Genomic DNA, 22571 nt, shown 5'->3' with positions numbered 1-22571 from the left:
GTGTGGAGCTGTCTCCTCCTCAGCAGCATTGGGAGGCGAGGCTGTGTGGAGCTGTCTGCTCCTCAGCAGCATTGGGAGGCGAGGCTGTGTGAAGCTGTCTCCTCCTCAGCAGCATTGGGAGGCGAGGCTGTGTGGCACTGTCTTCCCAGAATAAAGAAAATGGGACCGTCCAGAAGGGGCTGGGGAGGAGGATTAGCGTCGAGGGAGCTGGGCAGGCATCCTGGGAAGGTCGCGGTAGGGGACCAAAGCATCAGACTGCAGTTGGGATGGGAAGTTCCAGTGCTCATGGGGGATCGGGGAGAGTGCCACTGTTCAGCCTGTGCCTGTCCCCCTACACACACCCACGGGGCCATGTGCACAGAGATAGTGAGGGTTTTTTGTGAGCTGAGGTCTTTTGTTACTTTTTTAGATAACTTACTTTTTAAAAAAATCCTACACTGGTGGGCATGGTGATTACACCTCTAGCCCCAGCTGCTCTGGATGGTGAATCACAAGTTCGAGGCCAACCTGGGCAATTTAGGGAGCTCCTCTCTCAAAAAGGCCTAGCAGCGTGGCTCAGAGGTAGAGAAGTGGCCTGGTGTGTGCAGGGCCTGAGCTTGATCCTCACTGCTGACAGAAAACTTACATTATAGCCCAAACTTTCCGAAGTGAAGTGCCGTGTTACTTGGGACCTGAAGCATGACTCTGGGAGCTCCCAGTGCCACTATGTCCTGCTTGAATGGAAGCGCCTGGGCCGCAGCGGGCGGGCGTGCAGGCGAGTGTGTGAAGCGGGCTCTGTTTTCGCAGGTCGTGTACGAAAGGTGTGAGCGGCTGCGGCCCACGCTGTTCCGGCTGGCAAGTGACACCATGGATGATGACGACGCGCTTGGTAACGCTGCTGCTGCTGCCGGGAGAGCGAGGCTGCCTGCGCGAAGCACATGCAGGCCTCCCGCTGCATGCCGGGAAGAAGGCAGCCTGAGCTCTGGGTGCTGTGGGGGTGGGGCTGGAAAGGGCAAGGCCTAGGCCTGAGCGTGGAGTCAGCAGATTAAAGTCCTAGAGAGGCGGCCCCTCCCGAGAAAGCGAGGCGTGTGACAGGTTCTGCAGAGGCCCAAGGCTGGCCTGCCCCTGTCTGTGTTTCTTGCATGGAAAGTGGATCCCTTCACCTGGAAAGCCCTCTGGAGTTGCTGAGTGCACCCCCTTCTTCTGATCTGATGTGATAATCACCAGTGAGATCAAGTTAGGGTTGGCGACAATTGTATCAGGCGCCGTGGCCAATTCTTTTCTTCCCAGCACTGTGGGAGGCTGAGGCAGGAGGATTGAAAATTTGAGCCTGGCATGGGCAACTTAGTGACTCAGTGACCCTGTCTTGAAACTGAAAGTGCCAGGAGTGAAAGCCTGGTGCCCAGGCCCAGGGTTCACTTCCTGGCACCCCGTGTTTGGGGGTTTGTTCGAGAGGCTGTGGTGTTGGGGTATCAGCGTTTTATTTATCATCCAGCCCCCGGTGTTCTCAGTGACGGCAGTGAGGTCACAGGCAGTCAGCCGGAAGCGTGTGGGGGACATGCCAGGCAGAAGCGTGTGCTGCCGAGTCGGCGCGCTGGCCATTTGCAGTCTCCATCGATAGCCAGAAAGCTGGAGGCGGTGAGCGGCTTGAGCGCTGGTGCGTCGGCCGACATCAGGCAGATTTTGTGGGAAACGCTGGGCCTACACTTGCAATTCTGTAAAATTAGAAGGTTGAAAAGCTAACTCAAATGCTGATTTGTTCGCTTAATATTTAAAAGCTTTCCAGTAACTGAATCAGATACTTTCAGATTAATTAAAATGAAAAGCGTCAGATCCTCATTGAATGAGGCATTTTAAGGGGAGGGGACGTGTTTTTGTTTTTGACACCGTCTTGCTATATGGTTTAGACTGGCCTCAGATCCACAGGGATCGCCCTGCCTCAGCTTCCCGAGGGCTGGGCTCACAGGTGTGCACCACCACGCCCAGCTGGAAAGAAGCATATTGTGAGTGCTTATGGTTGGCTGTCATGGTGGACAGCTCGACGTGGTGCGCACACGTTATTTCTTCCTGTCCTGGGCTCTGAGGGCTCCAGGTTGAGCAGTGCCGCGTGGGGGCAGGAGGCGGCTGCTGAGCCTGGCCCACTGCCTGAGGGCTGCTGCTTAGAAAGCGAACGCTGAACGTGCGGTGGCCACCCCAGGGCTCTGATTGTTCTTCCATTTCTAGCGGAGATTCTCCAGGCAAATGACCTCCTCACTCAGGGAGTTCTGCTGTACAAGCAGGTGATGGAAGGTCCTGTCACCTTTGGGAATACAGTGACTAGCTCGGCGGGAGATACATCTGTCTCCAGAGGTATGTGTGAAGAGCTGTCACTGCCTTCCACCTTGAGGCACCTGGCAAATCCCAGAGGAGGGTTGGCCCTGCAGAGTATTGGGAGCTATGGTGTAGAAATGAGAGCACTTGTCCCCTGGCGCTTGCTTGTGGAAACGTCCCCGCTGGTCCTCGGGGTCCTAGGTCAGCTGTATCCGGGTTACTGGTTAATGGGTTCTCTGGTCTCAGTGTTGACCTCAGTGAGGCTGCCAGACGTAGATTAGGTTGTCTGCTTATCAAGTGCTGTAGGTGACCATGACCAGAACCTTCCCAAGCCCGCTGAGTAGAGAGGCAGCTGTGTTTGTTGCTGCCCAGGCTGATGGGACTTGTGGGAGAGAACTTGTCTGTGGGGGGAACCATCTTCAGCCCGCCCCCTTGTCACGTGAGGCTTGGGGTGTGCTCCCGCCAAGTGGAGGGTGGGGAGGTGGGGGTGGTGTGATCAGGAAGAGCCCTGAGGGTGCTGGTGAAGATGGGGACTTGCGCTCTTGGGACCCACCGCTCTCCCGGCCTGCCTGCCTGTCTTCTAGTCTTTCAGAGTCCCTCAGGCTGTGTGAAGCACTCCCCCCTGATTGACCTGGACGCAGACAGTGGCCCTGAGCAGGCTGGGCCTGTGGCACCGTCCTTGCTTCATCAGGACCTGGCAGCCTTAGGTGAGAGGGGTTGGTTGGAAGGCGCAGGCACAGTGGCCCTGAGCAGGGAGAGGCGGGGTGGGGGTGTGCAGGGAGCACAGCCTACTTTTGGGGAGCTGGGCAGTTCCGAGAAGTCCCTTTACATCTTAGTCTCACATTTGCCACGAGAGTGAATGGCTTAGGTTGCTTCCTCCTTTTTCCTGACTTTGTGAACGTCCTTCTCAGAAAGGACGCACGTTTCCTGCTCTGTCTCTGGCAGGTAGTTACAGTTGTGCACCTTCGTTCTTCCCTACAGGGATCAGTGACACTCCCATCCCGTGTGAGGTAGGGTGCTCTTCCCTAGGGCTCAGCGGGTGGGTGGGCGGAGGGCTGCTGACTCCGCCTGGGGAGGGGGTGACCATGGTCTTGAGTCCTTCAGCGCCCCCGTGCATTCTGTCCTGCACAGTCCGAGTGACCCCCACCCCTGCCCTCATCTGCCTTTGTCCCGGGCTCTGCCTCCTGCAGGTCTGCCCAGGAGGCTGCTCTCCTGCTCTTTCTCCTCCAGCCTCAGCGCCTGCACTGAGCCTGGGACTTGGGAGGGCATGGGGCCACGCCAGCCTTACTTAGCCATTCCTGGTCTCACAGGTTGCTGGTCAGAAATGCTGTAAGGAAAAGGAGAATCCCACCGCCAGTGTGCTGCCCGGCGGAAGCGCGCACAGCCCTTCTGCAGACAGGAGCTTGCTGGACCTCCTGTCCCCACAGCCTTCTAGGGGCCCTCTGTGAGTCCAGCGGTGGTGTAGGGTGCCTCGCCTGCGGCTGGGCAGCCTGGGTCAGCCGGGGCAGCCATGGCCCCTCCCTTCTCACTCTGGGCTGCCCTGCTGGTGGCGCTGTCACCTCCTGTCTCGATTGCTTTCTCACACTCTGGGCGAATCTGCACTTTGGCTAGGATGTGTCACACGGGGCTTGTAAAGGAGCAGAGAGAGGTAGACGACAGTGGAGATTGATGCTTGCTGCTTTTTCTTGATTGCTGTGTAATTTGAAATCAAGCGTAACTTGATCCTTGGGGAAATCTGTGATAGGCGTCCTGAATCCCACTCTTCTAAGGTGCTTTTTCTGTACACGGTAGCAATGCGCTGTCGCTTATTTTTACGGCACTTTTTCCCATTTGTTTATATAAATCTGATTTTCTTTAATAGGTACATTGTAATTGTGCAGATTTTTTTTTCTCTTTAGTTTATGTAGATATACTTAATCATGCCCCTCTTTTTTTTTTTTGTTTTTTCAAAGTTTTATTGATAAACAGATAGCAATGAGACAGTTTCAAATCCAATCGGAAGTACAGTTTCAACAAATAATACACTGCATATATTCTTCTTAGTGGTTAATTGCTGTACACGAAGTGGACTTGTGAAGCTATTTACAAACACCATTAGAACAAATCATTCTATTCATGAAGAGAATGCAACTATATATCTATCCTAACCACTTGGAATACACAAATACAAAATGGACATTCATCGGTATACCCCATTTTTTCCAAGTTCCTGTTATTGATATGCCCCTCTTAATGGATGTCACACGTGCATACGTGTGTGTGTGTGTGCGCGCGCGTGTGCGCGTGTTTCCTTCATCTTCTCATCGTGTTCTTTAGTAAAACTACCCACAGATTCTTGGAGTTCTGTACAATTCTTGGTGGTCTTTGATATTTTTCATTTCCTTGTAGGAATTATGTTCCCCAGAAAAGTATCCCCAAGGAAGTGCCGCCGGGCACCAAGTCATCTCCGGGTTGGTCCTGGGAGGCCAGCCCTTCGACATCTTCCCCGGCCTCCCAGAACACACCGCTGGCGCAGGTGTTTGTCCCTTTGGCGTCTGTGAAGCCCAGTGAGTACAGCTGTCCTCTGGGTTTTCCTCTTCTGTGTTAGCTCCCGGGCTTTCCCATGCCAGGGCGGCAGGAGAGGCCCTTAAATTTGGGAAGATGAGTGGTGGCTTTGCCTAGGGTGGAGGGTGCAGGGGGCTGCTCTGTCTTCTTCTAGCTGGTATTTTTCAAAAGCCCTGTCTGTCATAGGGCTGTGAATGGTATTGGCCGGCAGAATTGAGTGCAGGAGCTGGAGCCCCTTGTGGGATACATGCATTTGTGTGGAGTTGAAGAAGGGTGTTTAGTGGCTGGAAATGACACGGCTGGTGATCTTGTCTCTCGGGCTTTGTTGAATCAGAAAGTTGGGCATCACCCCAACTATAAAGGAAAGGAAACCAAAGGCCCCGCTAGTGCAGGTGATGCTGGGGGCACGCGGGGGGCAGGAGCAAGAGAAAGCCTGTCCTCTGTCCTGAGAGCACAGAAGCCCTGTGGGGAGCGGGGCGCAGAGGCCCGGGACCGAGAGGGGATTTGAGCGATTCAGGGCGCTCTAGAGGCCTTTTGCACACCTGCTTTCTTAATTTTTGATTTAGAGACTAATGCATATTTGTTGTTAATTTCTTGGTCTCAAAAATTAATGCCACTGGGCTGGTGAGATAGCTCAGTAGACTAAGTGCTTGCATAGGCAAGTGCAGGGACTGGGGCTGGATCCCCGGCCCCATATGCCACGCCGGCCCTGCCCCTGGGCATGCTGAGCCGGCCACCGGGTGTGGCTGGGGAGGCTGAAAACTGCAGCATCACTGAGTCTGAGCTATGTAGTGAGACCCTGTACCGAATACATAAAAAAAAAGCCACAATTGTGTAAGATAGTAACATTTAGAGGCACTAGGTGAAGCATATGGGAATTCTTTTATTAGTTGTTTTTTTTGTGTGTGTGTGGAGCCAGGGATTGAACTCAGGCCCTCCAGGCAAGCGCTTATTCAATTGAGCCATCTCCCCAGCCCCCATTTTATTAGTTTTGTGACATTTTATAAATCTGAAATTAGACCCTGGTTTCTTTTCAGATCATATACATCTTTTGCCTTTTGTAAATCTGAAATTATAGAGCAAAGTTGCAAATGTAATGTTAAAAGCAGAATTGTGCACCCTCCCCCTCCTGCGTGAGCCCCCAGACCTGCTGCTGCCCTAGCGAGTAGGCCACTTGGAAGGGCGGCGAGATGCTAGCGTACAGCCAAACATTCTCTTTCTTCTTTTTTTTTTTGGCGGAACCGGAGATTGAACTCCAGCCAAACATTTTCGTCTGCATCACCACTTCCCTCCCAGTAGGTTGCCTTTTCCCTGTATGCTCGCCACCATTCCGACCTCAGTGGTAGTTTCAGTCTTCACAGTTCTTGACCGTTTCATCAAAGTTTAATAGTTTAGGGCTGGGGCGATAGCTCAGTAGAATAAGTGCTTGCCTGGCAAGTGCAGGGTCCTAGCTTCAATCCCCGGGACCGCAAAGAAAAAGAAGAAAGAAAAGCGTAATCATTTAGTCCCAGGAGCCTACCCAGGACCTTGCGCTTGCAGGCAGGTGCTGGGCCACTGAGCGACAGCCCCAACAAAAGCTGTGTTGTTACAGTATGCATTTTGATAAGTGGTGCTTGGGGTGTGGCAAACGCCCTCATTGAAACCCTTGGTGTGGCCTCCTGGCACTGAGGTGCCTGCTCAGAGGGCATTGCCCGGCCGTGAGCACAGGACCATGGCCACGCAGCTGGCCCGCTGCAAGAGAACAGCTTTTTGGGCTCTTTGCCTTCAAATTTTGTTTCTCATATTGTTCTCAGTCATTTGTTCATACTTTGTAAGATGCACCATTTAATGTTTTAAAATGTGGGGAAAAATCAGACTTAAAATGTATGTAAGGGGGCTGGTGAGATGGCTCAGTGGTCTAAAGCACCTACTTGGAACAAGCTTGGCAAACACAGGGACTGCGGTTCAATCCCCCAGCACCACATGCCAGCCAGCCCCGCCCCCTGGTGGGCTGAGCTGGCCACACACACACACACACACACACACACACACACACACACACAAAATAAATAAATAAAATTTAAAAAAAAAATGTATGTAAGATTAAGTCTCTAGTAAGAAAAGTGGTCCAAACTAGCAAAAGTAAGACAAAGTGAAACATGTAGTCATTTTTTTAAGAAAATCCATGTACATGGTCTTTTCTGTTTCTTTTATTCCACTAGGATAAATATGTCCTTGATGTAAATTCAAGCATTTCTTCTTGAGTAAGCCACAGATCTAGACATTGCAGTGTAAAAAAATGTAAAGTAGAAAATAATTTCCCGAGATGGTTAGACATTTGGGTGGTTTCTGTGTGTGTGTTTGTTTGAGACAGGGTCACGCTATGTAGCCCAGGTTGGCCTTGAACTCATGGGGATCCTCCTGCCTCAGCCTCGCCTGGGATTACAGGAGTGTCTCCCCTGCCTAGCTCGTGTCATTGATTGAATCAGCCATCGATTTCAGAGTAGTTTTTCTTTATGTTAAATGTGTGTTTGATCTATTCCTCATGCTCCATTTGGTAGCACCTTACTTGGATTAGAACTTCGTATCTATTTGTAATACAAGTATCGCGATCTTTTGTTGGTTAGTCTCACGAATACCCCCCAAAACAATCTTTTTAGAAGCTAAAACAATCTAAATTAAATTTCATTAAATCTATTAATTTGAGGTTCACTCTCATACTTTTGTAAAGCTAAGTATAAGGCTGGGTGTGGTCACACGTAGGTAGTCATACGAAGGCCAGAATGAAATAAGCCTGCGTGTCTGTGCTGCTTATTTCTGGGTAGTCCAGGGACTGTTTATTTCTTGGCATTTTGTATTTTATGTGGTGTTCATCCGTTATTTTAACCATAGCATTTCCTTCAGAAAGGTCATTTTAAAAATCCTGGCAGTGGGGCCGGGGAGATGGCTCAGTAGATTAAGCACTTGCCTGGCAAGCGCAAGGGCCTGAGTTCAATCCCTGGTTCCGCCAAAAAAGATAAATAAAAATCCTGGCAGTGTGCTTAGGGTGGTTGAATGCTGACGAGAGGTCAGGTTGGAGGGCCGAGGGGTCCCAAGAGACGACGAGGACTTGGTCATGGTGGAGGGGTGAGCCAGGAGTGGCGGGAGCAGAGGCGCTGGCGGGCCCGGGCACAGCCTCTCAAGCCAGGCGGTGCTGCTCACCCTCCGGTCGGTCCTCTGCCAGGCAGCCTGCCTCCTGTGATCGTCTATGACCGGAACGGCTTCAGAATTCTGCTCCACTTCTCGCAGACTGGGGCGCCTGGCTACCCAGAGGTGCAGGTGTTACTGCTGACCATGATGAGCACCGCCCCCCAGCCCGTGTGGGACGTCGTGCTTCAGGTGGCTGCGCCCAAGGTGAGTTCCCGGCTGCCGGCTGCCTCCTCCCTCCTCGAGATTTTCATGGCAGAAAATGCATTTTTGAACACAGGTCCTTGTTGGGACATGACTTGCACTTAGACTAGTGTGAAAATGCGATGGAGGGCCTGGGAGATGGCTCAGTGGAATAAGTGCTTCCCTGGCAGGTACAAGGACCTGAGTTCAATCCCCGGTTCTGCCAAGAAAAAAAAAAAGAAGATGCAGTGGGGCTTTTATCGCCTCTCTTGACCAGGGGTTCCTGTCTTAAGATCCGAGCGGGCCCAGGGGGCTCGTCAGTAACTCCTGGAGCGTGTCTTTGCACCTCTAGCTGCTGCTTTCCTTGGGGACTGATCTTGGACAGTCTTGTGCAGAGCAGGCTCGTGACTGCAGCAGCTGCGGGCTGCGTGGTCCTTAGCTCGCGTCACCACAGAAGGGAAAGTCCAAGCCAGGTGTGGTGGGCTGTGCCTGGTGTCCTGGCTACTGGGAGGCTGAGGTTGGAGGGCAGTTGGGGACCCACCCAGCAAGACAGACTCTGTCTCTTAGAAGATGGAAAAGAAACTGACCTGCTGTGACACACACACGGCCTGTCTAAGAAAGGGACGTGACTGGCTTTGTTCGCATTACTGTGTCCAAGGGAAATGACGTGTCTGGCCCGTTTGGAATGTGTGTCCACCCTTTTTCAAGGGACATGGGGCCCGATAGTGCTGTAGCAGTCCCTGGGGCAGGGAAAGGAGAGAGTGAAGGCAAATGTGAGCCACTTTGCTCTAATCTTCATGGTACACTTGGATATGTATTGCTTTTTTGTTTTGCTTGCATTTTTCGTTTTGAGGCAGGTTCTCACTTTGTAGCCCAGGCTGATCTGGAATTCCCCGCAATCTTCCTGTCTCAGCCTCCTGAGTGCTGGGATTGCAGGTGCACCACTATACCTGGCATATGTGCCGCTATAATTATGAGTTATCAGTACAAGTCTCAGCAGTTAAATATGTAGCCTTTGGTCCCAGGAATAAGAAGAGGCAGAGGGAAAATTAACTGGAGTTTGTTTATTATAGTACCGGAGACGGAACTCAGGACTTTTCTACTGAGCTACATTTTTAGCCGCGCCCTACTTTTTTGAGACATGGTCTCGCTGTGTAGTTCTTGCTGGCCTGACATTCACTTAGTAGCCCAGACTGACTTCTGCAGTGATCTCTGAGTGCTGGGATTACAGGTGTGCGCCACCACGCCTGGCCTCCCAGCCCTTTTCTGTTTCAAGACAGGGTGTTACTGAGTTGCCTAGGTTGGGCTCAAGACATGCGATCCTCTTGCCTCGGCCTGCACCAGTGCTGAGATCGTAGGCGCGTGCCAGCACCTTGGCTTCTCTAGCTGTTTAGTCTGCTTGTCAGATGCCCGCCGATGCCCACGCACCCTCAGGAGTACCGTGCATATAGGAGAGGCTTTCAGAGTGCTTCTAGCTAGTGGGAGGTGTCTGCCTGAGCTCCTGTAAGCGCCGAGAAGCCCGTTTCTTTGAGGGGTGGTTGAAGCGGAGGTTGAGCGCCTGTGCCCGGGGCTCCGTCAAGGATCAGTCACCTACTGCTTTTCCCCACAGTCAATGCGAGTGAAGCTGCAGCCAGCGTCCAGCTCCAAGCTTCCTGCGTTCAGCCCGTTGCTGCCGCCTGCCGTGATCTCTCAGGTGTTGCTGCTCGACAATCCACACAAAGTATGTTCTGATGTCTTGGCTGGCAGGGAAGTGGGGACCCCTGCCCTGCATCACCGGAGAGCCGGGTGTGAGGCCTTGCTGTCAGGTCTTGGGTTGGCAGAGGTGGGGTACTTGGAGCATCCTTTGCTAAGGTCTAGTTTTCTTGGGGGATTATTAAAAGCAGTGATGGATTATTGTGCTGAGAATCAAGGAAGTGACCCTAAGGCTTCAGAGTCCGCTAAGGAGGACCCCGCCTTCCTCCGAGAGTCCTTCGGAACGGCAGTCTGTCTCGGGCCCGCACAAGGCTTCCAGGATGTCTGTCCGGTTTCCTAGTGGTTGTAGTTCCACGGAGGCTGGGCCAGGTGTGCAGCCCGTGCGGCCAGAGGACATTCTCAGGAGGTTGCTCCTTGGCGGCTCTTGGGTGGAGCAGTGGTTCTTCTCTGGGCTGCCTCTGCTGCCCCCCTCTAACGGAACATCTCGCATCTCTTCTGTCCCAGGAACCCATCCGTTTACGGTATAAGCTGACATTCAACCAGGGTGGACAGCCCTTCAGTGAAGTGGGAGAAGTGAGAGACTTTCCCGACCTGGCGCTGCTGGGTGCAGCCTGACTGCCCGAGGTGGACCTTGAAGCCAGGCTCAGCCCCCGTTCTCGGGCTGCCCCGCTGGGACTTGCTGATTTTGTGCCGTGCCAAGCGTTCTGTCCTGATGTCAGGCCCCGAGGGCCAGCCTCTGCCCGTTCTGCAGATCCAGTGCCTGTGTGTTGTGGGTGGGGCGTGGGCAGTGTGGAGCCGCCGGAGCAACCCCGATGAGCATCTCCCCGCCACCCTCCTCCTGCACGTTGGTAGGCACTGGTGTCCCTGCCTCAGGTTGGAGGTTTTATAAGCCAAAGTTTTTTCATGTCTTGTTACCTGTTTGTTCATCCACTCTGTGCCTTGTCAGCCCTTGAAAGTCTCGGTCATTGCCAGGCTGCTGTTCTCAGGGACCTCACTAGGGACTGCTTGGTCCTGGGCAGCGAGTGTCACCGAGGTACGCTCTTCCATGATAGACCTTGTCTCCGTGTTCGTTCAGCAGTGCCTCTCCGCGTGCCACACATCTCCCAAGCGGGATGCTGGATGCACCTTTTCCAGCGGAGGGGCTGCTGCACCCCCTGCAGCCCACCAGGCGAGCCCCCATGCCCTTCACCACTGTGCCTCGAGTTGCCCCCGACGGCCACACCTAGGCCAGGTCCCCTGGGTGGACAGCCCGCCTGGGCCCTTCCTCGAGACCCCGTCTGTCCTCATCCTCTGTCCTTGCAAGCATTTTCGCACATCTCTGTGGGACACCGTGGTAGCCACAAGGCAGCCCTTGCCTGTTGACTTCCCAGTGCGAGGTGGGGACTCCGATGGAGGCAGGCATGAAGAGAGTCCCGCCGCGACTTAAGTGGTCTCGGATGGAGTGACTGTAGGTGGTCACAGAATAAATGCCATGTGGCCAGTCTGCCGTGTGGAATGTCACGGAGGTAGGAGATGCGGCTCGGCTGGAGGAGGACTGTCTGCTCTTAAGGCCTGAGCAAAGCTGTGGGAGGGTGGAGAGCTCTGGCTGTCGGTGAGGGGCATAGCCCTACGATCAGAGGAGGCTGGACGTGGTAGGCTTAGTGTCGGGGGATTCAGGCCACAGGTGGTACTTGGTGAGCGCCTGCTGTGTGCCTGGCCAGTGGAAGAAGGCAGGAGGGCCTGGCTGAGGTGGACTGAGGAAGCCCAGGGCGGCTCATGCCCGCAAGGCCTGGGGCTCTGGCCTATCTTGTGACACGAAAGAAGAAGTCTGGGCAGGTGTGGGTGGTGCATGCCTGGAATCCTAGCACTTAGGGGACAGATGTGGGCCCAGCCCGAACTGAACTGTGAAGCCAGACCCTATCTAAAAAAGGAAAAAATCTGCCAACATTATTTGGTGGGAATGGGCTTGCTAATGTTTTTTTGGTACTGGAAATTGAACTCAAGACCTCACGCTTGCCAGACAGACACTGCTGCTGAGCTGCATCCCAGCCTGGGTTTGCCAATTTTGAAGCAAATATGAAAATTTATTAAACGAATTGGGATGGGTTCTTCATTTGACATAATTTAGTCCAAAATGACACGGAGGTGTTTTTAGCTTTTACAGGCTCCATAGCTGTTACGTTAGCTTACAAGGCGTATCCGTCCCAGTCACCATGCCTATGAAGAACCTGTCATGGTACACATGAAGACACAGGCTTTTTATCCAGTACTTGGAAGGGGAACTCGTGCATGTGCACAAGGATCCTCCCGTTTCCAGGAGAAAATGGTCCTCTGCCTCGGGACAGTTGCACGGAATGTGGGGGTCACCACACCTGACCGCCTGGCCTGGGCCAGGCACTGTGGCAGGTACCACAGAGGGTGGTGACCCAGGTCCTCCGGGGAGCTGCATGCGTAGTGTAATCGGCCGGACACCTGACTCCCGCCAGTGAGTGTGCGCTCCGAGCCTTTTCGGGGCCTTCGCCACTGATCTACCTCTGCCCCTTAGGTGGTGGGCCTAGTCCTTGAGTCTTAAATCTCCACAGTGTGGCCCTCACGCTCTTGGGAGGCACCAGGTGAATCCTAGCCCTCGTCTCAGGCTTCCCCCCTGCCGCCGTCAGATCTGCACCGCACATGCTCAGCAGACGCCTTTCTCCGGGTGCCACTGTTGCTTCAGGCTCCCAAGAACAGAAGCCATCTTCCTGCACCCAGACTGAGTGGGTCCTTGTTTCAGCTTCACCTGCGTCACCCGGTTTTGTTTTACCCAGTTAGTTTGCTACATGTTGCCACATCCAGGCTGGGTGTCGGGTCACACGCTCTCACACGCTCGTGTCCCAGTGCTCTGGGAGACTGAGGCAGCAGGACTGCATGTGGAAGCCCAGCCTGAACAATTTAGCAACTTAGCAAGACCCTGTCTCAGAAATAAAAAGGGCTGGAGCTACCATTCCATGGAATGGTCTTGAGTTTCGTATCCAGTAGTGGGGAGGTAAAAGCCTGAAGTAGGGCTTAACGCCAGACAGAAGGAGCTTTTCTTTTTTGGTACTGGGGATCGACTCAGCACCTTGGCTCTGCCAGGCAGACACTTAGGCCGCTGAGCCAGAACAGACTTTTAAGACAGTATTGCTAGAAATGAAGGTACATTTAATAATAGTATTGGTAATCTCTTGTATTAAGATAAAGATTACATATGCACCTAACATCAGAGCCCCAAATACCTGAAGGAAAAACAGGAAATGGGCTATTTAACAGTAGTAGTTAGAGATTTTAACACCTTATTTTCAATAATTGGTAGAACTAGACAAAATCAGCATATAAAATCGTTGAACACCACTAATTGCTGAGTTTACCCATAACCGCAGGTACTTTTTGTTTTTAAGGTGCACATGGAATATTTTTTAGGACTTAACACCACATGTAAAAGAGGGTTTTTTTGTTTTTGTTTTTTTTTTTTTTTTTTTTTTTTTTTTTTTTTTTTTTGCGGAACTGGGGACTGAACTCGGGCCCTTGTGCTTGCCAGGCAAGTGCTTATTCTACTGAGCCGTCTCCCCGGCCCCCTATTTTTTCAATTTTTAAAAAAGTTAAATCATACAATGTTTTGGGTTTGTTTTTTAGTTTTTGAGACGGTCTCACTGTGTAGGTCAGGCTGCCCTCGATTTCACTGTGTGGTCCAGGTAGGTCTTGAACTCAGTCCTCCTGTCTGAGTGCTGGGATTACAGGAGTGTGCCACACCTGGTACAAAGTTTGTCTGTGACCACAGGGAACAAGATTAGAAATTAAGAAAAGTGAGACACATTCAATAACAACATTCATCATAGGGATTATGTATGTCATCCGTCCCCCTGCTTTGTCCCATTTTCATCCTTTCAGCCCTTCCCCTCCTTTTGTACAGCTTTGTTTCCACCTCTCCTTTTTTTCCTCCTCCCTTCAAATAACTTCAAGTAATTCATAGGTTAAGTCATAAATGTGATTAGAAAGCAAGCCTTTTTCAGACAGGATTTTGCTATATAGTTCATCCTGGTCTTGAACTCACTATGTAGTCCGGGCTGGCCTTGAACTTTGTTTTTTTTTTTTTTTTTAGATTATTTATTTACTTATTTATTTATTTTGTGTGTGTGTGTGGCCAGCTCAGCCCACCAGGGGGCAGGGCTGGCTGGCATGTGGTGCTGGGGGATTGAACCGCGGTCTCTGTGTTTTGCTTAGCTCAGCTTGTTCTAAGTAGGTGCCTTAGACCACTGAGCCATCTCACCAGCCCTGGCCTTGAACTTTGATTCTCCTGCCTCGGCCCTCCCAAATGCGGGCATTATAGGGGTATCCCGCCATGCTAATTAGAAAATAGTTTGAATCAAATGAAAATACATCAGAAGTTGAGGACATTAATAATTTTAAGTGACTATATTAGAAAAAATTTCAGATCAGTAACCTAAGATTTTACCTTAATATACTAGATAAATTAAGCTCAAGAAAGGAGAAGAAAGGAAACTGATTAGTGAAAAGTCACTGCGAGCTTCGGCGTGGTGGTGCTCACTGGTAATCTCAGCATTCAACATAGGAGGATCCCGCCTGAATTCAAAACGATAATTTCTCTGAAGTGATAATAACATCACAAATGTCAGCTAGGTCAGGGCTCCCTACCTCCCGGGTCCCTGTCCTGTTAGAGCCCAGGCTGACCAGCCCGCGGTCATTAGCTGAGCAGCCAGTGGAGATCCATTTCTGCTCGCAGCCTCACCGCCCCTCACGTGACCCCTCGCGCCCTTCCTGCCATTCAGCAGTGGCCTTGGAGTCTCCCGGGCGTGCAGACCCCACTGAACCAGGCCCTGGGGGTCCAGGTTGCGAGGTTATGCTCCAGATAGCCGAGGGTTGATGCCAGCACTGGGGAGCGGGGGCACATGTTCACACTGGCACAGGGATTTGCGTGCACAGCCACGAATAGAGCAGTTGCTTAGAGACGTACCAGAGCTTACCAGCGAGTGCCAGGGGACAAGTTGCACCTGGTGGCGAGGACGTGATGTGCGAGTCCCGGGGGACAAGTTGCACCTGGTGGCAAGGACGTGATGTGCTTCAGTTGTATTGTTCACACTCTGCACTGCTTTTTCTTAGTACACATTCGTTAGTCATGGTGAACCCTTGAGCTCACTCTAGCCAAAATGAAGAAAAGCTGAGCAGCTCTGGAGAGTTTCTTTGGAAAGGGGGCAGAACCTAGTGGGAAACTAAAACTGCCTGTAAGAAGAAGTACACTTATTTTACCTTTTTTTTTGTATTTAGCACAGGGCTTACAGGGTCTCACTACACGGACCGGACTCATAGTGATCCCCTAGTTTGCAGTCTCCCAAGTGCTGAGATTACGGGCTTGTGCCACCACGCCCAGCCTCAGTTGCTGTCTCGGCATGCCCTGGGGGCAGGCCAGCACAGCACGCGGGGGATCGAAGTCTGATCCCTGTACCTGCCTAAGCAGGCACTTCAGTCTGCTGGGCTGTCTGGCCGGCCCGCAGAAAATACATTGAAAAGAAAATGTAAGTCTTTCAATTACAGATTCACTGCAATGCTCGCATTCTTCAAGGATGTTTTATGACGTCTGCTGGCCGGCTCGCCAGTGAAGTCTTGAAACCCTCCAAGCTGCTCTGCTGCATGGAGACCAAGCACCCTGCACTAACCGGTGAGCTGTGGGAGTCTCCTGGAAGCAAAAGGCATTTACTGAAGACTGCCGCCTCATAAATGTGTCAGTACCGAGAAGTCACTGTTCCTGCGTAACCGCGTCGCTAACGCTGAGCCTCCACGTGAAGGACCTCGCCATGACCCTTAGGCCAGGCGGCACTCAGAAGGTAGCCGGTGTTTCTCTCTGGGCTGGCCCCTAACTGGGTAAGCTGATGGAACAGGAGACGTGGTTGTTAGGACTGAAGCATCCCCGCGGCGCACGGTCCAGGCTGAGGGTCCACTGGTGTTAAGGCAGCAGTGCTTATTTATGGAACTTCTCCGCGGAGCCAGGGATTGGGCCCCAGCGGTGCTTATTTTGGTGGGATAGTTTTCAGTCTGGTGAGCATGAGCACGTGACGAGCACTTCTGTTGCCGGCCACCGCCACAGCTGCACAACTGTTCGCATCTCTGGTCGCACGTCAGGGCGTGCACGGGCAGTGGCTGCTGTGACGCCGCCGTCTGGCTTCGCTGTGCAGGACAGCTTGCTTCTGAGTGAGTGCAGTCATCCGTGGAGAAGCGCTGCCTGGCCACAGAGCATCGCCTGCGCGCCGTGATCGCAGTGAACAGCACCACGGCAGTACCTGCCCTCGCCTCGCCTCGCCTCGCCTCGCGTCCGCACAGCTCTGAAGACGTGAGCGCAGAGCGGTGTACACAGAAGTGACTGCCAGGGCTTTGAGTTACACGAGCCGACACGGGGACAGCTGTCAGGAAGTCACCGCCGGCAGCACAGCGCAGTGACAAGGCACACGTGTATGGTACACTCCTCCTGCGCTGCGGGGGAGGCGGGAGGAGGACCCTGCGCCCGAAGCAGCTGCATTCAAGCCCAGCTGGAAATGGGGCAGTGAGCAAACGGTGGAATTTGTGACATTTCAAACAGCAGAGTTCTGGTTTTTGGTTTTTTGTTCCTTTTTAAAGACAGTCCCGGGGGGGGCCTGGCCCTAGCTCAGTCCTTTAAGTGGCTGCTTCCACAAAGCTGTCAGCCTCAGGTGGCTGGAGTTCGAACCTCACAACTCTCCCGCTGGCCAAAAGTGCCCTGAAGGCATTCGAGGAACAACAACAAAAAAAAAGACAGTCCCGGTATGCAGTTCAGACTGGCCTTGAGCTCATTCTGTAGTCCAGGCTGTCTGGGGGCTCATGTCATGGTGGTCCTCCCGCCTCAGCCTCCGAGGTGCTGGGATTGCAGGTGTGCACCACCACACCTGGCTGAAGCAGCCCGACAGACTCAGCCAGGGGCACCTTCTCCAGCAGTACATGCTCAGTTAATTCAGCTTTCTTTCCTTATTATACTTTTTTTTTTTTTGGTACAGGGTCTCACTACCCAGACTCGTAGTGATCTTCCTGTTTTCAGCCCCCACGTGCTGGGATTACAGGCGTGCCTCACCGTGCCCAGTCTTGGTCTCCAGCTCAGCGTGCTCCAGGGGTGGGACTGGCGTGGCACATGGGATTGAACCCCGTTCCCTGCGCCCGCCTTAGCAGGCGCGTTAGTCTACTGAGCTGTCTGGCCAGCCCTTCATCTCAGCTTTCAGAGGCTGAGCATCTCTTCCCAGCCCTAAAAGACCCCCTTGCCTCCAAAGTGGGCGGGGGGGGACCCACTGTAAGTCAGGTGAAGTATTTTGTCTGAGCATCCGCTGCCAGAGTGACAGTGCCCTTAGAGGAGTGTCTGAGACAGCTCTAAGTCTCTGGTCTGCATTAGTCAAGGTGGGATCTCCTGAAATGTCCACAAAAGTACTGAAAGCCTCCTTCCATTTCTATCAGCCTAGTTTTACTATTTTTGGGTACCGGGGATCAAACTCAGGAAATTGCGCTTGGCAGGCAGGTGCTTAAACCGCTGTGCTGCCTCCTGGCCCCAGCAGCCAGGCTTCGTGCAGCCGGGTTTTCTGCAGCGACCGCCACCGTCTAGCTGCAGGAGAACGAGCGCAGGGACGCCCACTGTCTCTGCGTGGTGAGCTGGACAGTCACGTTACAGTGTACTGGGAAAAGCGCACACATCCGTGCACTCGGGTCACTCTGAAGCCACCTTCCCGCCCACAGTGATGGCAACATTGTCTTTGTGAAGCTGGTCCTGCAGGCCAGATGGTGGGGACTACTGAGCTAGACTGGCCACGAAAAGGCACATTCTGAGGAAGAAGGCTGTGCCCTCCCGTTCTACAGAAACTTAAGAGAGAATATGAACAATTTCTCAGACATTTAACTTAAATGGCAAATCTTTTAAGAAAGCTTAAATTCCAACTGATTGAAGAAATGGGAAACTGGAACAGACATAACAAAAAACTTGGATTAGTTTAAAATCTTCCTACAAGCAAATATCCAGGTCCAGATGACTTCAGCTTGATTTTTGTCAAATTTAACAATTCAGTCACAAACTCAGTAGGGAAGGATCACTTCTCAGCTTGTAGGAGACACTTCCAGGTCCTCCTCTCGGTCCAAGAAGCCAATATTTGTAACAAAGTTACGTTATTGGAGTCCCATCTAGTTGATTCCAGTCTACCATTTACAATGCAACCCACGGCGAAAGTAAAGACACTAAATTATATTTTCAATTATTGGTGAGTCAAGGGGCTCTAAGTCCAGCCACGAAGATGGCTTTCTGGAACGAAGAGAGCGACCCAGGGCCTCACCCGGTTTTATTTAGCGGAGGAGTGGCTTGAGGAGAACTGACTGAGAATTGTGGGAAGTAGGTGATCATTGTGAGCCGAGCTAGGGGGCGGCCTGCATTTACCTCTGCCGTGTGCGGAGAGTAATCTGCATTACATAGTATCTAATGTTTTGGGAAGCTGGTGCTTCAGCTTTGATGTGGTCTTTCAAGCCCCAGGAAGTCAGAGCCTCTGGTGCGGAGAATCGGCTCCACCATCCTGTCCCCACCCAGCTCACATAAAGGAGCCACAGGTGTAGGTTACCAGGGAAACATGCATCGCCTTCAAAGACTATCCCCAGCACCTCTGCTGGACCACTACGCGTTGCTTAAGGCCAACTGAAGGCTAAACAGAAGTCCCCGCCAATCCGGGGAAATAGGGTCAGGCTCAGTCAGCAGGAGACAGTCGCTCTTCTTTCCAGGAGAGCTGCTCAGGTGGCCCTCCACATCCGCTCATTCGACGAGGCTAGTGTTAGACATACCAAAATCAGACAGAAAAAGAAAACGTAAGCAAACGTCCCACCCAACACAGTCCTCGCCAACAGCTTAGCAGCTGCGTGTGGTGGCACAGGCCTCCGCAGCTGCCTAGCTGTACAGGGCCCTGGCTGCCACCCCCACAGGCACGTGCACATGCACAGATAAATGCCAGAAAGATGACGCATCATGGCCAAGTAGAATTTGTCCTAGGAGTGTAAAGCCAGCTTAAAATCAATTATTGTATAATACAGTGAGACAAAAACCTGATGATTATCTCAGGCACTGAAAAACTAAAATCTAGCTTCTTAAAACTAGAAGGGGAACTTGTTCAACTTGAAAAGCTATCTGAGAAATCCGCAGATAATGCCAAAGACTGAGTGTTAAAGATCAGTGGTTAAGGGGCCGAGGAGATAGCTCAGTAGAAGCGCAAGAACCTGAGTTCAAACCCCAGTTCTGCCGAAGGGGGGAAGAAATAAGATCAATGTTTAAGACTTAGGACAAAGCAGGATGTCTCTTGGCACTGGGGATTGAACCTGTAGCCTTTGTACTGAACTGTATCCCCAGGCCTTTGACATTCTGAGATGTGACTTCACAAAACTTGTACAGGCTACACTGGAATTTGTGACCCTTTTGCCTTAGTCTCCTGTAGTGCTGGGATTACAGACATGGGCCACTGTCCCAGCTAAGGGTGTCTCCTTTTTCCAGTTCAACACTGCAGTGAAGTTTCTAACCAACTCAATTAGTAGGAAGATATTAAAAAGGCATCTTAGAAAAAAGGAAAATTATATTCACAGATGATATACTCCATGTAAACATATCCCAGAGATACCCAAGTAATGGGATGATAAATTTGGCATAGTCAAAGGGTACCAGACAAATACACAAAAATTATATTATTTCTACAAGAAACAATACACAATTAAGATTTTACTCACAGAAGCCTTAAAAGCATGGAATACTTGTAAGATTTACACAATGAAAAATACAAATATCTGAGAAAAAAGATGCAAATCCAAGGTTCCTAGCCCAGATGGTTATTTCTGCCAAGGACGACTTGGCGGTATGTGGCGATGTCTCTGCTGGTCATATCTTGGAGGGGCAGCTGCTGGCACCTGCTGGGTGGAGGCCAGGGGTGCCACACCTGAGAATGCGTAGGACGAGAAGTTGTCCAGCTTCCAATGTCAGTAGTGCTAGTGCTCAAAGTTCCTAAGTAACTGGAGAGGCATTTCATGTTCTGGGTTGCTAAGTTTGATACACTCGTGGGTTTTGTCTGAGACAGGAGGTCACTATGTAGCTCAGGTTGGCCTCAAATTCAGGGTGATGCTCTTGCCAACGCCCCCCAAGCGGTGGGTTTAGGATGCACCACCGTGCCTAGTAAAATACAGTGAAGATGACAGTTATGAAATTGATCTATAAATTCAGCATAATCATTTTCAAAATTTTAGCAGGATTTTTTTTTTTTTTTTTTTTTGGTAGAAACCAATAAGCTGATTATAAGATGGAAATGCAAGAGGCCTGGAGTAGCAAACCAATTTTATATTTTATTTTATTTTTTAATTATTTATCTATTTATTACATTTATTTAGTGTGTGTGTGTGTGGCCTGCTCAGCCCACCAGGGGGCGGGGCTGGCTGCATGTGGTGCTGGGGGATTGAACTGCGGTCCCTGTGCTTTGCCAAGCTTGTTCTAAGTAGGTGCTTTAGACCACTGAGCCATCCTCCAGCCCCTATATTTTATTTTTTTTGAGACAGGATTTCATTCAGTATCTCAGGCTGGCCTGGAATTCAGCAATCCTCCTGCCTCAGCCTCCCAAACCCTGGGTTTACAGAGGCGCACCACCACATTTGGTGCAAAACAACTTTTGTTTTTTATGAATTTAGCTCAGGGTCTACAGGGTCTTAAGTACACAAATCAGATTCATGGTAATCCTCCTGTCTGCAGCCTCCCAAGCTCTGGGACTACAGGTGCGTGCCACCATGCCTCATCCTCTCTGCACACCCCAGGGGCAGGGCTGGCATGGCATGCCTGAGATCAAACCCCAGTCCCTGCGCCTGCCTAAGCAGGTGCTTTAGTCTACTGAGCTATCTGGCCGGCCCTCAAAACAACTTTTAAAATCAAGTAGGGGGACTAACAGGTTTCAAAATTTACTATAAACTACAGTAATCGGGGAGTCTGGTATTAGTACAATAGGCATATAAAGAATGAATCATCAGGTCATTTGGTTTTGACCAAAATGTAAAGGCGATCCAATGGAAAGTTTTCAACCGATAATCCTGGGATGAAATTTATCTGCATGTCAAAACAAACATTTGGGACATTTCCCCAAAAAGATGTAAGAATGGCTGGTGAACACTGGACAGATGTTCAACATCACTGGTCACGAGGGAAACGGCAAAACAGCGACATCCCACTACACCCTGCAGCGAAATGGGACCCCTCAGCTGTTGATGGTAAGGTGAGCTGCTCCAGGCGCTCGGGAAAGGTTGGGCGGTGTCTTCCGTGAACTTCACACCTTTGCAATTCCACTTCCAAGAGCCTGCCCTACGTAAGAGAAAACATGTTTACACAGATGTCTATAAAAGCTCACCATTCTAAACAAGAAATAATAAATGTCCATCAACCAGTAAGGGGCTAAACAAAATGTTATTACAATAAGCAGAGTGTTCTATCCATCCAAAATCTCATCCACAACATGAACAAATTACTGATCCATGGTACACGGATCTCATTTTAGTATGCTTAACATCTGGTGGATTTTATATCCTGTAAACCGAAAAAGTGACACACAGCGTCAGCTTTTCAAAGTGGGGCATCTTCTCGAGGCATGAGGTCTGTTTCGGCACGGGTCCCGCCTACAGGTCCGCCCGGCCTTGCACCCGCCGCTCCTGCGCGGGCGCCCCAAGCCGGGTTACGGGCGCACCCCCGCACGCCCGGCTTCTCCAGCAGTCTGCTCACACCAGTGCTTTATGGATTTAGGTTCTGGGCTATACAGGATCTTCAGGCATTATCGTACGCATTTAAAATCATAGCATGCCTCGGGTGAAAATGAAAGAAACGTTAACAGGTCTATTTGTAACTCTACACAGGGCTGGGAACAGCTGGCTCCCATGGGGACGGCATCTTCCCAGACGGCCTCCTTGCTGCTGTCTTTAGGCCACAAGACGCGAGACTGGCGCGGTACCCCGCGCGTCCGCAGAGAGGGACGGGCGTGAGACCCCGGGGCCGCTCCCTTTCGGAGCGCAGCACCGCGTGCGTGCAGGCCGCGGGCCGAGCGGGCCCGAGTTCAAATCCCGCCAGCGCCACGCTCCGGCGAGGGGCCTCAGTCAGAGCGGCAGGACCCGCAGGGCTGAGGACTGAGCGGGCAACGCACCCTTACCGCGAGGACACGGTCTGGGGCTCAGCCAGCGTCAGCAGAGAAGCAGGGACGGCCGTCCCGCTCCGTTCGGCCAGACGCGCTGCCCCGCTACCGGAACCCCCGGTCGCTATGGCAACAGCCACCTACTTCCGGGAGAAGTACGGCGCGCGGCAAGGGTCACACCAGCGCGGCCGGAAGCCCTGACAGGGCCTGGTGTCGGGGCTGGTGTCCGTCTCGAAGGTCCGCGCGCAGCCCCGAGCGCCAGCCCCGCACCGTCGCGGGGTCCCCCACTGCTGCGTCCGCGTCGCCGCCAGAAGCCCCTCAGGCCTGGACGCCGGGACTCGGGACGTGCCGCCATGGACTTTTCCAAGTTCCTGGCCGACGACTTCGACGTGAAGGAGTGGATTAACTCAGCCTTCAGGGCCGGGGCCAAGGAGGCGGCGGCGGGGAAGGCGGACGGCCATGCGGCAACGCTGGTGATGAAGCTGCAGCTGTTCATCCAGGAGGTGAACCACGCGGTGGAGGGTG

The 22571-nt window shown here is 52.0% G+C and overlaps 2 protein-coding genes and 1 long non-coding RNA gene across 4 annotated transcripts in view; 2 read left to right on the top strand and 1 right to left on the bottom strand.

Annotated features, from left to right (window-relative positions):
• Window positions 1–11356, top strand: part of Gga2 (golgi associated, gamma adaptin ear containing, ARF binding protein 2) — a 29447-nt gene extending 18091 nt beyond the window's left edge. Inside the window, exons 8-16 of one of the 2 annotated variants that reach the window (XM_004622889.2) lie at window positions 787–868; window positions 2203–2328; window positions 2874–2996; window positions 3271–3299; window positions 3600–3733; window positions 4678–4835; window positions 8036–8205; window positions 9791–9901; window positions 10378–11356. In XM_004622889.2, the coding sequence (XP_004622946.1) occupies window positions 787–868; window positions 2203–2328; window positions 2874–2996; window positions 3271–3299; window positions 3600–3733; window positions 4678–4835; window positions 8036–8205; window positions 9791–9901; window positions 10378–10488 (1044 nt within the window). In that variant the 3' untranslated portion in view covers window positions 10489–11356. The remainder of the gene's footprint in view (window positions 1–786; window positions 869–2202; window positions 2329–2873; window positions 2997–3270; window positions 3300–3599; window positions 3734–4677; window positions 4836–8035; window positions 8206–9790; window positions 9902–10377) is intronic. The other variant, XM_023714631.1, reaches the window with a different exon arrangement.
• LOC111816664 overlaps window positions 11349–22571 on the bottom strand; it is a 17873-nt gene continuing 6650 nt past the window's right edge. Inside the window, exons 2-3 of the long non-coding RNA XR_002821016.1 lie at window positions 16816–16818; window positions 11349–11434 (exon numbers count right to left, since the gene is read on the bottom strand). This is a non-coding gene — a long non-coding RNA (uncharacterized LOC111816664). The remainder of the gene's footprint in view (window positions 11435–16815; window positions 16819–22571) is intronic.
• Cog7 (component of oligomeric golgi complex 7) overlaps window positions 22153–22571 on the top strand; it is a 67095-nt gene continuing 66676 nt past the window's right edge. Inside the window, exon 1 of the mRNA XM_004622888.2 lies at window positions 22153–22568. Within this exon, the coding sequence (XP_004622945.1) occupies window positions 22400–22568 (169 nt within the window). The 5' untranslated portion in view covers window positions 22153–22399. The remainder of the gene's footprint in view (window positions 22569–22571) is intronic.

This window comes from Octodon degus, unplaced genomic scaffold (assembly GCF_000260255.1).
Source record: "Octodon degus isolate 3935 unplaced genomic scaffold, OctDeg1.0 scaffold00001, whole genome shotgun sequence".
In the NCBI taxonomy this organism is placed as follows: domain Eukaryota; kingdom Metazoa; phylum Chordata; class Mammalia; order Rodentia; family Octodontidae; genus Octodon; species Octodon degus.
The sequence above is the reverse complement of the archived record's forward strand: the minus strand, read 5'-3'. Positions and strand labels throughout refer to the sequence as shown.